At 42.7% G+C, this 16,482-nt stretch overlaps 1 protein-coding gene across 4 annotated transcripts in view; it reads right to left on the reverse strand.

Moving 5' to 3' along the window:
• LOC113018667 (RNA-binding protein with multiple splicing) overlaps positions 1-16,482 on the reverse strand; it is a 36,007-nt gene that overhangs the window by 17,182 nt on the left and 2,343 nt on the right. For all 4 annotated transcript variants that reach the window (XM_026161965.2, XM_026161964.2, XM_026161962.2 and 1 more), the window contains exons 2-4: positions 4,964-5,041; positions 4,210-4,248; positions 1,716-1,778 (exon numbers count right to left, since the gene is read on the reverse strand). In XM_026161965.2, the coding sequence (XP_026017750.1) occupies positions 1,716-1,778; positions 4,210-4,248; positions 4,964-5,041 (180 nt within the window). The remainder of the gene's footprint in view (positions 1-1,715; positions 1,779-4,209; positions 4,249-4,963; positions 5,042-16,482) is intronic.

Here is a 16,482-nt window from a genome sequence, read left to right on the forward strand (position 1 = left end):
CATGCAATGGGAAATCAGAACTTGATGACACAAACCTGGCTGGCGCATGATGTCATTTACAACACAAGCAGACAAGCCACAAGGCCCTCACTCTGTTCCCCACTGAATGCAGTGTAATTTAATACCATGACATCAAATACCCTGACATACGTCAGGCATCACCGCTTAGAGTGAGCCAAACATTTTGGCGAATTCTTGAGATGCCACTGCTCACGACAGGCCAAAGGAAAAAGCTGCCCTGCCATCAGATCTTCATCAAACATCTCCACATATGGGGATTAAAAAAACAACAGGAATGTGGCATCGTCAAAGTTGCTATTCATTTACTCCGCTTGGACACATTTTTACCAGGAACTATAAACGCCCTGAAATTAACCTCATTTGATTGCCTGTAAACGATACAGAAAAGCACGAAGGTCAGATCAGCGGAGGAGAAAAGCAGCCAGGAGTGCAAGTTCTCGGCAGCAAACGAGAACTTGCACTCATCCCTGCAGGCTCGGGCGAAGCAAGGCTGAAACAAGCGAGGGATGACTCTTCTCATGAAGGGGAGGGAATTAACTGGGATTGCCTCGGCTCAGCGCACTCGCGGCTTCTGCCAGTAGAGGCTGCAGAGGTGTAATAAGCTACATGGCAATAATGAGGCCCGAGCACACCTCTGCTTGAAATGTGTTGGAATATCTACCTCGAAATGTCTTTTTATAGCACCTTCTCCATGTAGAGCTTTGATTCTGACTGTTGGAGGTAATTCAGTTTTTTGTTTTCGAGGCTCACAGCTTGGAGGGAATATAAGAGAGCTACTATGATAGGAAACAAATCCCCAAATTCTCCCACAGTTTTCTGCGTCTTGCCCATATTTCAATATGCAGATGGATGTTTGCAGAATCTGGCTTATCTCCATATGACCCCCCGGGACGTAGCTTTCCCTGAAAAACAAGAGCAGCGTTGAATTCTCAGCCCCACTGAGCCCTTCTACGGAAACAGTCTCGCTGTTGTTGGCTCATAATAAGATGATAATTTTTATCCTTTGTTCAACTCTCTGCTCTACCTTTGACGAGCACCGATATCTCGACATCTGAGAAAGCTGACACACCGCTCGCGCTGTCACGGTCCCACTTAAGAGGAGGGCCGTTAAAGTGATCCGCTGCCTTGATAAAGACATCAACAAAAACTTAAGAGGCAATCGGAGGAGGGCGGTGCATGGTGAAGACAAAAACAACAATGGAAAAACAAAGGTGTAGGAGACAGGCGGCGTTCATTACCGTCCGTCTACACTTTGTTTCAAGAGAGTCGAATAAAAACCGCGTGAGAAGATGAGCTCTGTTTTGTGTTAGAGTCTGCCTCATCAAGGCTTTCTACTGAGCCACATTCTGAAATACGAGAGATTAAAATTAAACCCTAGATCAATATCTTCTATTTTTATGTGGAAGAACAGCTAATTTTCTTCTGACCTTGCAGGATCTCTCGCAGAGCTTAAAGTAAAAAAAAAAAAGACTTTATTTACTCAAACAGAAACATTCAGACACACGCTATTTTAGAGCAGCTGTGATATATTTGCCTTCGCTGCTTCACTTTTCAGCTTTTTCCTCATGTGATAGAAAACGCTTTTCCCCCGCTTTCAAATACATTTCCACTAAAGGCAGTAAAAAAAAAAGAAGATGAGATTTCATGAGAAACACTAGAGCTGAGCTGGAGCACAACGAGGGCATGACACTTACGTTCAAGGCATTCTTAGCAGCCTCCGCCTCTGATCGACTGTCAAAACTGACAAACCCCACTGGCTGGGGAGACAAGGAGACAGAACAAAAGAAAGAAACATGGTTTAAGGCAGAAAACTGAGTCGGCATTTCTGTCTGAGTGACAAAGACATGTTTTTATATATATATATTTTAACATCTTAGCATACCCCACCCCCTACCTCTCTGCCTCCCTCTCCCTCTCTCCTGTTTATAAAACCATTGCGACAGAGCGGGGAGGGGGAGGCGGAGGGCGATTGGAGGCTGGACGCACTTTCATTGTAGAGTTCATCATTCGGCTCCCCTTTGCCCAAATACGGGCAATGCAGGAGTGAGAACAAGCATGTAAGAGTTTAGTGTGAGACAGGCAGAGAAGGGAGTAAAAGCTGAAAAAGGAGAAGAAGATAGAAAGGGAGGGGGGGGGGGAATTTCAAGGGTTAAAGGTGAAAATGAAAGCAAGTGGGGCAACGGGTAGAAAAAGTTGGGGGTTTTTTTCTTAAAGACCTCCTCAAACAGGCCTGTCAGTGCAGCATTTTCTCATTCGCATCTGTTTCACCCACACTTGTTTTATATTCCAGCGACATCGCTTCAAAGCCAGTAGTAAAGGTGAGGAGAAATAAAACAGGAAAAAAACACACACTCACAGGGGTGTAGGTGCGGCTGCAGGATTTCTGACTGCAGATATGAACAGAAAATACATATTTTTGTCTTGTATGTGGATGGGGACGTTGGGAGAAGGTGGTGGTGGTGGAGGTGGTGGTGGGGGAGAGATTGCAGAAAACTCTAAACATGTTATTCCCATGGGGTCACACTGCTGCGTGTGATCTGGAAAAGCAGTCTAGGGTTATGGGAATTCTGAAGAAGTGCAGTGGAGGAGGAGGATGTGGAGGAAAAGAAAACCCCCGAAAAGTAACACAAAAAGAAAAGAAAGACTAAGTGAAGACGTCAGGAGGAGGAAGCATAACAGGAATATAAATAGAAAGGCTCTGAGATCAGGCTTTTGCTATATATGGACATGGCTGGGAGTTCTTGGACTGGAAGAGAGAGACGGAGATCGATCGATTTGCGTGGCCATTGTCATTAACATTAACAAGGAGGAGAGCTGCTCCAAACAAACCCTGAGGAAATGGGGGGCAGCACTTTGTCTTAACATAAGCATCAGTTCACAGCAGTTCTCTCGCTGAAGATGCCACTTAGGCTGGAGAAACATCGCTCCGAGTCACAGTTTAATCACAAAGGTAAAACAGGTTGTGAATTTCATCATAGTCTAAAAGCCAAATATTCTCCAGGGGCTGAAAATTAAGCTAGTGCAGTTTCTCTAGTGACCACTTGAGGCTGCCAACAAAAGCGAGTCAATCCCCATAGACTCTCATGTTAAAATGTCCTACTAAACAGCATTAAATAGCATCTTACAGCAAGCTGTTCAAGTCTCGGTTCATAGTTTCTTCCTTCATAACAACTATATCATACATGATGTTTTTAATAATTGATCCGTCTCGATAGGGTAAGGCTGAAACTCAGGGGAGAGGCTGCTTCGACTGGCAGGTGTCCCAAAACAGGTAGCTGCAGCTTGGCTAACTTAGGTGGAACTATCTGACAAACAACACAGTCTGCTGTGAACAACACCAAAACAACAAAAGTATCGAGCCACACCTTTTAATCTTTGAATTCGGCCACTTTCAGGCCCACTGCCACACGTGTATAAACCTTGACTGTAAGAAAATAACTGGCAACAAAATCACCAAACAAGTGAGAAGAACCGTTAATGCTAAATTAGACTTCAATCATAGATACATACATTAGAATGAGTTTTTCTGAATGCACGCAATAGCAGTGAAACAAAAAGAGAGAGCCTAAAGCTTTCCTTTGTACTTGGTTTCAGGAATAGTTTTAAGGTATTACACTCAGCAAGTTCAACCCAAATCGCTTTAAACCCTTCTAATGAGCATGTCATGTCTTTATGAGAAACAGTGTAAAGTGGCAACAAGTAAGCTGACATGAAGCTAAATTGCTCCACTCTGGACGTGGACACCTGCCAGCTGGGCTCATTTTCAGTCCCGCAACCCTGGAGGCAAAACTCAACCATCAGTGCTGCTCTTGTCAAAACGCTCACTTTGACACCTCGAAACTCTTTCCCCGTCTCTCTTCCTCGTCCTCACACAGCCCACCAGTCGACTCGCTGTAACTACAAGCACTACATCCGACTGCCAAAGGCAAGTTGGTGCAACACTTTTCCCCTCCTATCGTTCTCCCTCCCCCCGGAAACCTTTGTTATTTGTTATTTTCTTTTCTATTAAAGGCACTTCCTGCTAATCCTTCTTTCTCAACAAGCTAAACACACAAAGAGAGAAGAAAAAGATGCAAAGGTGTCGATGAGCAAGAAGTAATGTGGACAGTAACAGTGTGACCAGAGACTGACCGGCTTCATTCAGGAGTTTCTTTGAACACAACACAGATCCAAGACTTGTTAGCATACCTGTTTAGAAGTGAGCTTTATCAAGGAGCCTTCATAGCCCTGAAAAAAACAGAAAACAAAATGTCAGAAATACACATAACAAAGCAAAAATTCAACTTTAGTGGCTAAAAAGCTGCAAAACACGCAGGCTGCTTACACTTACAAAAGCTTTTTTGCTAAATTACTCAAAAATGTTGGCATGTTGGGGTCACGGAGGACTAAGCTTGGCAGTTTCACAGGTCACGGCGCTCTTATGAAGACCATATGGACTAGATTGTTGTGTCTTACCTGATTAAGCAAGATTTACTGCTTTCAACACTCGTGATGCAAACCATTTACTCAGAGCACATACCATGAACATTGCTTAAGTGAGCGATTAGATGCATTAATCACTTAAACAGCGCTGCTGCTGCTGCTGCACCATTAAGGCGCGTTAGTCTTGGTCGATAGTTCAAAAAGCTTGCAACATCTACATGTATTCACCTGAACTAAACTCTGGGGGTCTGTGTTCTTGCAACAAAGTTGGAGCTTCTGAGGTGAAGCAAACAGCTTTGTTTTTGTTTCGCAGGCATTGAGCCATTTTTCCATGAGACATAAGCTTCTCATGGATCAAGATGTGATTGAACGTCGGCTTTAAGAACACAGACACTTGAACCTCGCGGGAGAGTTTCCATTGCCGTTTATTTCATCACCATTAATGGAGGTCCCATTGACTGCTGGAAAGTAAGCTGCTAAGAATAGCAGCAGGCCATCCATTTAAAACATACAAACATACCTTAAATGGTCTGAAGAGGAGATAGAGCTCCCGCGGTTTAATATCCAGTGGTAGCCCACTGACAAATAGTGTTCGGACCTGAGGAAGACACGAGAGAGACAAAGATCATGTATTTTTCATTAACCTCCACCAGTTATAAATAGCTACATTGCCTTTCTGACAATAACAGATGAGGTTAGGAGGAAAAAGAACAATGAGCATGAGTTAAACAGTTACCGAGGCTGGCTTTACACTGAAAGATAAACTTTTTAAATCCAGATACGGGTATCTTTCAGCTCTGCAAACACACTAAGACACACAGTGCGTTCTACAGTAAGAGCATTGTGTTCTCCTGTGTAATCTACAACCTGCTGTGTTTTATGGTAACCCTCCCTCGCAGCTCTAGCCTCTGTTTTACATTTGAACTTTTCAACTTGAAACTTGAGCTGGCATTGCTGGGGAATTATAATGTAAATGTTAGCTACAACAGACTAAATGGAAATGTAATTGTTGTGGTCCACAGCCCATAGTCAGAGAAGGTGCAAAACCCTCAGGGTGCAAAATAAGAATAACTACAAAAGTGCTTTCAGGGAAGGACGGGGTTCTTATGTTATTACATGCGATGATGATGAGGAGGAAATGCACGCAGCGTGATCGCTGGAGGTGTGCTGAAGGTAAAACTTTTTAAAGCTTTTCATTTCAAGTGTGGAATCTCTAGTGTTTTTTAGGGTTTTTTTAGAGGATACAAAGTGCATAAACCCCCTAAGTGTCAAACCTTAGATGATAAAAAATAGTTAGGTGACGTCAAAGAAAGAGATACCAGACATGCTTGAGTGGGGGTTAACTCACCTGCACAGAGACTAGCAATAAATCTGGAAGTTACACAAGAAGTTTGGTACTGCTGTCAGATCTGTATAATATATGTAAAGCAAACCTAAGCAGCAAGTTAGCTTAGCTTAGCATTAAGACTAGAAACACAGAGTACAACCTACTATGTGTTTGTCTGCAGATTAGGTTATTAATACTTCTGAAGCCGCTATATTGATCTCGTTTCTTCTAAATGCTTTGCATGGCTTGACTCTTGTTCAGTTTGTAAGCATGCTAAAACATACCAACGAGTCCAATATTGATTTCCTTGCATTCCTTTCACAAGTTAAATGTTTAGTATGATAAGGTGAGCACCTCACCAAGGCCTCAGTCACACAGGCCTTTGCTCGCTGACAGAACATTTAACTAAACAATACTTCGTAGAGATTTCCTTCCTTTCAAGATTCATGAATAATTAATACCATCCTGGTTTGGCAAAACAATAACAGGAGTTACCTTAAGTTAATTAGTCAGGCTCGCTATACATATCAATTATCCCTGACATGGAAACAGTATTGATCGAATGGTTGGGTGACAGATGCATTTGTTCCACATTATTGTTCAAAATAATATTTCTAGTGACGCAGAAGGGGTGTAAAAGCACAAATCCTTCAGTTATGCAATCGGCAACCTGGCTACCAGATCTAAAAAACAGATGAATACAGCAGTAGCCCTGTAACACACATTAGCCCCAGCCGCAACATTTATGAAACGCAGAGCAACACTATAGGATGCAGATGCTGGGATGCCCCACCACAGCCCGTGAACGCAGATCCCGTTACACTCTGGAAGCAGCAAAACAGTGAAAGTTCTGTTAGTTGCATGTAATTGTAGACACATCTGCCCTTAATGAAGGGTCAGTCCAGGAGATGTTACACATCTGTCTCCTATTAATGCAACAGCTGTACTTTTGCTTTTAACCTCCATCAAGCTTTACAAAACAACAAGCAAACAAGAGAAAGAACTCCCTATTATAATAAAATGTTACAAAATTAACTGGCTCATACGGGGAATAATGGGTACTTTTAAAACTGTTTAATTGATTGAATGACATCATCGGCCAATACTGGCCTGTTGTGAATGTATTGGTATAGGTTATTTTTCTAATATATATATATATATATATATATATATATATATATATATATATATATATATATATATATATATATATATATATATATATGTATATATATATATATATATATATATAGGTGTGCCAGCATGCAATCTAAGAAAACAAATCAATCCTGACTCATACCTGGAACTTTCACCGAATGAAAGATCTTGGTTCAGGAAGACAAATGCTTCAGCGCACAGAAGACAATACAATCAAACAATGCAAACACACACCCCTGCAAACGTCACAACATCCCACAGCATGATACTGTAATCTGATTCTGTACAGGGCCCAGTTTAGAATAAAACCGTAGCTATGCAATTACACAGAGTATATTCAAAGCTCCCAGATTCATTAGATAGTGGATTCACAACTCAGGGGACAAAGGAACTGCTGAACTCACATGGCACCTCATTCCCACATGTAACCTGATACGCAACAGTGAAGCCAAAGGCAGAGCAACACACAAACAAAGGAGCTTAGCAACTAGGAGAGCGAGAGCTGGCGAGTGCCAAACCACCCATCCATCCGGAAGAAGAAAAAAAAGAGAAAAATCTCACCTCAGCGACTTTCTCACCTTTGCTCTTATCTTATCTGAGCTGAGCTGAACCCTGCAGGGCCGTCACTGCGCTCTGTCTCTGGCAGTTCTGTTTAAGTAAACTCAATTGAAGGTCTCCTTATATGGAGTTACATGGGAACAAAGAGTCAGAAAAGGATGGTATCAATCAGACACAAGCAAGGTCAGTCTCTGACAGCTGTTGAGGCTGATAAAACTAATAATGCCGTAGTAAAAAAAAAAAAGTGCTGTAAAAATAGAAATGGTGCTCAAGCTCTAAAAATCTAAAAAGAATAAGAAAAACTCTTTGAGATGAAGACAGATAAGTCAAAAGAAAGACACCAAAGCTTTCAGATTTGAAATCTCTATCAGGGACGGTGTTTGTTTTCTCTGTCAGCTTTGCCGTTACAGTGAGCATTACTCTGCACACGACCGCAAAAATAGATGCCAAATTCATCCCAAGTGAACGACGTCGGGCTTTCGCACCGACGCGGTTAAGACGACAGATTTATACGACGCTCTTTTTAGGAGTTGTAATTTTACTCTAGGTGGAAAAAAGCCAAGAGTGAACGTCAGAATTGCACACGTTAAGAAAATCTTAGTCGTCTAACCCTTCCTTGCCAAGCTTCCTAAGATCTTATCTGTGATTTAAGTCCTGTCTTCAGCCTTGATAATAGCCACTTAGGAGCTGGATGTGATGCACGAGTAAGACAAACACAATGACTCCTGTGCACACTCGGAACAAAAGGACATTCTTGGCTGTCTTGAACCTCATTCCTGAGACTTCCTGACGTCAGCTGTTATGATATATGATAATTTTTTCCGGTGTGTGTGTGTCCAGCGTGGAGCTGGCTGCACACACGCTGGATACAGGATGATTCACAGGTAAATCTATCAGCTGCTCTCTTCTTCAGACATCTGCTGCTGATTATAATATCAGTCTATATTTATGCCTCTATCAGGTTGGCTTAAAAGAAATAAATAAATAAAGGGAGGGAGCTGTAAAGATGCTCCCACCAGGTAAAGTGAGACATCAAACTTTCATGATGCAGTAAACTAAAGCGAAGGTCAAGCCGGAGGTTGAGCAGATTGTGCAGATTTGTAAAAAAAAGCAAAGACAAACCTTCGGCCGCTGTTTTATTGGGTCTGTTTTTATTGGTTCCCCGTGAGTCACATACCTATATTTCCATAGTGCTGAGTGGCCTGGTTTAAGCCTTTGAATCGCTGACCATTTATGGCGTGCTCAAACACTATCACGCAGGCAGGTTTCGATCAAAAACAGCAGTCCCTACCTACCACAAGCCAGCTGAGTACTTCCCAGCCGGCGTGCCAGTGCAGTTCCCTGGCAACGCCTTAGCGGTGCACAGCAGAGTGCAGAGCCCCAGGCCAAAAACATCAGATTCTATTAAGGCCACTTCTGCAGCAAGTCCTAGGGGATCTGTGCACCTCTAATCAGAGATCTTTGACTCAACAAGCACCGGGTGAGGTCATCACCCTATTGATATGCTATCATTGCCGTTGTTGCATCCTATGGATGGAGGGAGGAGCCTGTGCTCATAATAAGACTCAAGTGCTGTGTTGAAGAGGAAATCTGTTTTGTTGTTGTTGTGGGTTCAATCATTATTTCACTATGATTTGAAAGTCTTTCAGCTGGCACTAGTATTTCAGCATCAATCTATGACAAGTATCAAGGCTAGCTGGATCTCTGTGAGATGTCAGAAAACAGTAACACAATGAAATCACGATTTCCTAGATCATACGTCAACATGTGCATGTCCCTTATTGAAACAACAAAGATATACTGTATCTGTGTCTTTGTATATGAAACTGGGAGATCTGGATGGTCGAGTCAGGTTATTCAGATTTATTATTTCTGTTAACAGTGCCATGCATTGGGTTAAGCCCCAAATAAATACTTTATATTTTGCTACTCTCAAAGAATTTTCACTTTGCTTATATTCCATAAAATAAAGATGGGCATCTGAAATAACAATTTATTGGAGACTTGTGGCATCCTAGCTTGCATTTGGCAGATCTTGCACTGGACTTCATATTTTTTTATTTTCTGGTGGCGATCCACGCAGAACTCTGTAACAAACTCGGGGAGCATTTGCATTTTTTCTACTGTTAGTCTAATCTCACACACAGTTTTACTCTACTAAGTAGTTAATAGTTAAACTGCTGTTGGAAAACAATGGAAATACACACTTTAAGACATGAACTAGGTTCTTTTTGATGATTTATGGAGTTTTCAAATATTAGGAAATCATAAAAATAATCAAACCTTTGCACACAAGTTTTTTGAATCAATAGTAATAATAAGAAGAATGTTTTCGTATGACTGAACCAACAAAAGGCCTCAGACGTACTTCCACCAAACAGCCACAATTTTATGCAGATTTAATCACCAAAGCCACATCTGACACCACAGCTGTTTCACAGCCATAACCATGACTGAAGGCAACACCAGTCGAAATGTGTACAAATGAACGTCGAATTTTCTCCAGTGAAGACGCTGCAATTCAGCAGCCGTTACGAAGAGGCCCGATTTGTCTAAGTGGACAACCCCGTAACGTATTAATGTGTCATTTCTATTCAGCTTACGTTGTAGACTGTTAAATTTGTTACAGCAATTGCCTGAAATGCCTCATTATATCCGGCTGCACTATGTGGCTCTCTCACATATTTGCCCTGACTTTAATTGAGTGCTTTTTTGACCGCTCGTTCTGGCTGAAATGAGGGACGCGACCTTGGTGCAATGTGAGAAGATTACTATGTGTTTCGTTCTCCCTCCCTGCGCGTGTGCGCGTGCGCGCTCGACAGCCAAGTTAATAAACGGAGGTCCTTCGAGCCAGAAGTGGCAGGACACGGCTCTAACCTTGAGGAGAGGGTACAATAGCATAACGTAGCAAGTGTGCATGCAACAGTGAGGCGAGTACCTGCACATGAAATAATAAAAGAAGAAGGAGAAGAAGAGAAAAAAAAAGCTCAGAGGAAATGTTTCATTGCCCGTCCACCACGCGGCTTGCTTTCAAATCCACCCGAGTCCTTGTTCTCTGTGACCGAGCTAAAAAAAAATCAAAGTGAACCCGTAAGCCCACGTGAGCACAGGGCAGGTTGAGTTTTCTTGCATCAGATGAGCACGGCGTGATTAAAACCCAGCCCGACTGACAGACTCCCACACCCCCTGAACTGTCACTGCTCCGGCTTGACATCACTCTCCATCATCCTCACAAGTTTTTCCTCTTCATCTTCTATCAGGGAATGTGAGGAGTGAGCGACCGCAGGCCCGGGAGGTGTCAAACAACCATTAATGGATGACTCGGTTTTGCCTCTTAATCGCCAGGGTTCAACGGGTCAAGTTTCACATTTGGGGTCGGAGGTCGCAGATTAGCCCGGGGTTACTGTGCACGTCTGGGGTCAACTGTGAGACTGAGCACACTCCTAACGGCTTTGTTTTTCCTCTGTCTCTCTCTCTTACTCCCACAAGTGCTTTGGACGAGCAGTTCCTGCTCAGTAAGGGTCTGTAAATGTTCCAACAGGTTAACCTTTAAAAGACATTTAAAACAAACGGCCTAGGAAAAGCGAGCAGGCGCCCGCTTCAGTTTTTCCTTCTTTTGCTCTTTTCTTCCTCCCACCATAACACTTCCACTAGCTTTTAATCTAACTTAGAAAATAACCTCTTCTCTTGATCATGCACAGATGTCTTTTATTTCTCATCAACCCAACAAACGACCCATTCAAAGAGTTCATCAAAAGTCTTTCATACAAACGCCATTCTCGTCTTTCCCTTTGTTATCTGATGACACTCGCTGAATGGACTTTAAATTCCTAAGTGCTCATTAACGTGAACTAATCTCCGCATCAGCCTTTCCCGAACTTCCTTTGTTGTCGCCTACCCAACAAGGATACCTTAGACTGTTTAGTGTTGTGGTTGGTTGGGTGGGCAGAGGGTTAAAGCGTCTTGCGCAAGCGGAGGAACAAAAAACAACAGGAGGATACTCAGTCATCCTCGGCGTCACCATGAAGAAATCCTAGCCTGCTGCTAACAAGTCGTTTCCTTTATGCGTTGCAGCTGTTTCTTTTGGTTTGTCATTGATGGCACTAAGTGATCCCATATTTTCATCTGCAAATAATGACTGCTTTTTATCCATCCGTCCATCCATACAGCTTCAGCATTTTTGGTGCAATTCATTGTTTTGAGAATCAAAGGTCAAAAAAGGAAGGCATGATTGCAGAATATTACCCTATAATAAAAACCACAGCAGCTTTTCTTAAATCTTTCAGCAACTCTTTACAATTTTTTAAGCATTTGGACAACACAAAGGGTTTGGACGTGTCAGATATTGGCCACTAACACCGGTAAATGGTTTTAACCAACCAACAGAGAATGTTAAAGACTCATATAGGCTTTCTAAGACTGATACCAGTGATTTAAAATTATAATATAATAGATGATTTTTTTTCTTTCAGGTACATTAAACAAACAGATTTCCATATTATGTGTAGTTATTTATGAGTATTTACTAATTACTCACAAGTAGGGCAGTTGCAGAGCGCCCTGTAAAGGACAAACTATGCAACATCAGCACTCATAACATGGTTGAACTGTGTTTCTACTTTTTCTTTTTTCATCACTATTATAAATGTCAGTGCTAATATTACTGGCAAATAACTACTATTGGCCAATAATATTGGCCTGCCAATAATCAGTCAGGCTGTTGTACATGGCATCTTATTTTCCAAGATGGTCAAACCAACAGGGCCACGGTGTTATCAGCCAATGCAGATATTTAGCTGATATCTTGGGGATATCTAGTAAAAACACACAAAATCCCAAACATAATTAGTTTGCTAGCATACACAACAAAACAAATAATACATTTTAGAATCTAGAACTAGAAAAATACCATTATTAATTATTAGATAAGTCATTATGTATTATATTACATTATATTATATTATATTATATTATATTACAGTAAATTCTGAAGTCCTACAGTCAGCAGCTTTACTGTGACAAGAGAAAAAGCTAGTTTGCTATGGGTAACATTTTCTCTAGTTTTTTCAGGTCTGACCTTGGATTGCTAATTCTTGCTGGTCAGCCAAAGGGCGGCTGGCACGCAGCTGCATAGTCAGACTGGCACGTTTCTCCCTGGCTAGATTGTGTCTTTAAGGCTCTTCCATGTCCATAAATGGTCCCTATGTTCAGAGATCTCTGCGTCAAGAGTCCATGGCCCTGAGAAGGGATAAGGAGTTTGTCTGGTGGGACTAAATTGGGTGCACGGGAGGGGGGGTAAAAAGAACGGAGAGCTATGAAAGTGCAGAAGAAGAGAGAAATTATAAACAGTTACTGGGGTGGAGGGAGGGAATGTGGGAGGAAATGAAAAGAGTATGATAAGGAGGTAGCAAGGGAAGAAAAAGGGTGGGACATAGAAAAGGACGGAGGGAAGGAAACAGAGGGGAAGGGAGATAAAACTGTAGAGAGGGAGCAGGAGAGGAGGTGGGGGGGCTGGTGGCTGGGCACAAAATAAAGAAAAAATGTAATGCGCTGGGCCACCATGTGCTGCCAGCCTTGGCATTGGTTGTACCAGTCTCTGGAACTCTAGTGAGGGTATCAAATGCCATTCTTGACTTAATTTTCATCATCGGCAACCCCTCGCGGCCTGTGAAGGAAACAGACCACTGCCTTCAGGATAGAAAGGTTTCATCCCAGCATAAAGGTGATCACTCAGAACAAATTTGCATCGATTGGGAACGACCCTTCCTTTTAAACTGGATCAAAACCATTCCAGCAAAATGCGACCTACTGCAGAAAAAGCACTGGACGGCCTCATCGTACGGCCCTAATTACTTTTGTTTCCCTTTAATTTATCGAACACCTGAGCTGAGACAATGTGGAGAGCATAAAAGGAGAGCGAAGGCAGGTGCAAAGAGACAAAGATGGGATACTGTATACAATAAGGCAGATAATTATAGCTCATGAGTAAGCAATATTAATCAGAGGTGACAGATGAAGTGCATAAACACAGTATTACCAAGCAGAACAAAATGGCTGGCGCTGTCTAGGAAAAAAGCGCACGCTTCCTTCCGCTGTGCAGCATGTGATTTCTTTCAAAGCAAGTGACAGGTAAGGTTTTTAAAGAGGAGTAATATACATATAGAGGTATGTATAATTATCCACCTGGATACAGTTATTATCTCTGACTTTTGTCTTTTCCCCTCACATCTGTTTTTCAGGCTCTTTTGCCAGCCGGCTGCTCCTGACGCTGAGCCTTGTTGTTGTCTTTTCAAATACCTCTTGTCGCGCAGCTGACAAACGGCTAAGATAAGATGACAATTCCCTTGGCGCTTTTATAAATAAACGCCAAACTATCAGACGGGTAGATAGAGCAGGGTTTTACTGCTTGCCTGAGCCTGTATAGGGATTTTTTATCGTGTATATGTCTATATATCTGTCTGACATAGGCTACTTCACAGACAATCCTTTGGATGTTTTTTCCCTATCATGGCCACTTTACCCTCTATACTCCCCTCTGGTCATGCTTCTTGTCATAGAGAGTTAATATATCCTTGTGCCCTTTTCATAGATACATGCACATGTACAGACCACACACATGCCCACGCCACCGCGCTTACAGACTGGCACCGGCCTTCATCCGCTTCACCGTGCTTCTCCAGCAGCGTAGCTCCCCACCTACATCTCTTCATGGAAAAGGTCACGGTGGCCACATGACCTGCTATTTGAAGAGGACCTGCTAGATACCCAAAGCAGGCCAAGCACAATCCAATTACACCCCAGGGAGATACGCCACATTTGCTGAACTCTGCTTGAGTGATATTCGGTTTCTCTTCGGGCACTTGTAAAGATCCACTTAAATGTTTATGATCAGCTGGGAACAAGAATCAACAGATGTCTGACAAGTTTCATACTTCTGCTGCCTTTGGAGTGTTACATCCGGGGGAGAGACAGCTCCGCTTTCATGTAAACTACGATTTCGAGTAAGAGACTGTTTCACCTTGTGGAGGAACAAATAAAAAGAGGGATGTTCTGTGCTCAGTCATTTGTCAAAAGGCAAGAGGTTGGCTGGTGGACCTCCAAGTTTGGTGTGGGGAGATTCAACTTAAGTAAATACACTTTAGCTGGAGGGCAACTGACATCAAAGAGGTGAAAGGTCAATCTTCATTGGGTGAATCGGTCAGCTACAAAGCATTCCATGTAGTCATACATACACCTTTTCTCTCTGTAGTGAACTGCCTACCAAGTGCTAGAAAATCCAGGCGAAAGATCCCCATCAGACCCCAGAGCCAAAGGTTACGTGTAACAAAGAGAGGATTTTGTCTCATAAACTGTCTATAAGTCCAAACATGGTCCTTTCTCAGTAACAGAAGACCAGAAGACTTTATTCAGTTAATAGCCTTAATTACTAACAGATAATCAGTGTTGCAAATCACTAAAATGTGCTCATTGTGCTTACATGTGGTTTTCAAATAGGGTTGCACACAAATAACTGCCTCACTTCAGTAAATAACATGCCATTTGTCAGTATAAAGATTTTTTGCATTGCCTAAATGCTCAAAAACAGCAATTAATAAAGATTTAGTAACGTCTCCAGAAAATTTCACAGTCACTGGATTCCAACTTCTATTTATTTTCCCAGCAATCAGGTATCCGACTGATCAATAAATCAGCTAATCGTTTATAAACTGATGGGATTAATTTGAGGTGAACTGGGTTGTTTCTTCAGTGTGCCCCCGTTGTCATGGACCGTCTCCTTCCTGATAACACATCTGGAATTAATCACTTGAACTCGGGGTTTTCTGAGTACACTCCACATCGCTGCCGCCGCCGCGGTCAAGACTACAGAAAAAACACGCTAGGCCGATCTATTAAAAGCATCTTCGAGTCAAGCTTTGGAAAACCCACTCCAGGTGTCTTGTCCATACAAGGTCTGGAAACCGGACCTCGTTCAAACTCTTATCTTTTGACATTCACCAATAAGGCGACGGCGTGTCACCTCGGCAGCATCGGCGAAGTGAAGTGCCACAGTACGCGAAAGCATCCAGAACACCTGATAATGTCGCTTATCAGAGCGGCTCATGAGATTAGATGCTGCCAGGCCCCCGAAACCTGCATACCTTGCCTGCAACAAGACCATGTTTGGTGAGCGGCGGTCCGCAGAAGATAAACATTAAGCATCGTCGAGCTTTCGTGTACACAGACGACGGCATGCGGGGTTGAGCAATGAAGCGGGCACGAGGAGCCGAGCTCGCTGCGGTGCTTTACCGGTGCGAATCAGTGATCCATTGAGTCACATACTACACTGCCCAAGAGGAGGGGCGGAGAGCTGCTGCTGCTCAGCATGTGAGAGTCATACCAGCAAGGCTGTTAAACTTTGGCTCTCTTGAGGTTATAGTTTATGGTTACCTCTGTGGTGCTGTTGCTGGCATTTTTATGCTTTCTGCATCAAGTGAAGGGACATTTGTGCAGACCAGACTTTCATGCAAACCCCCCCAAGACAAGTGAAACTAAGTCAAAGCGTGAATTAGTCTGAGTACATCCGCACGGGCCTGCAAAAAGCTTGAATATGTATCTGCGCTTGTGACAAACTCCCTGCTCCTCTGCATGCAACACACACCGTTCCACAAAAGATAAAGTGGTGCTGTCTGACCTTAACGTTAATTCACCCAAGTAAATGTAAGTCCCTGCCGGTCTGGATGGCTTCCAAACATTTCCAAAACCATTAGATCTCTCTGGCTATTAGTCTCCTTTTAAGGTCTCTGTCTGCCTGCCTTTTACACAACCTGCACCTCATCTCTGAGCTTATGGACATCACAGAATTTTTAATAGCTGGGTAGAAGTTTGAAGCCTTGTGTCTTTGGCGAACTACAGCTGCAGCTAACACAGCTTATTTCCTCGTAGACCTATCCTGCAGTTGAGATCTTTGAATAATCTGACGTCCTCATTTAACTGTTTGGTCTTACAAAAATGATCCG

Source organism: Astatotilapia calliptera, chromosome 3 (genome assembly GCF_964374335.1).
Source record: "Astatotilapia calliptera chromosome 3, fAstCal68.1, whole genome shotgun sequence".
NCBI lineage: Eukaryota > Metazoa > Chordata > Actinopteri > Cichliformes > Cichlidae > Astatotilapia > Astatotilapia calliptera.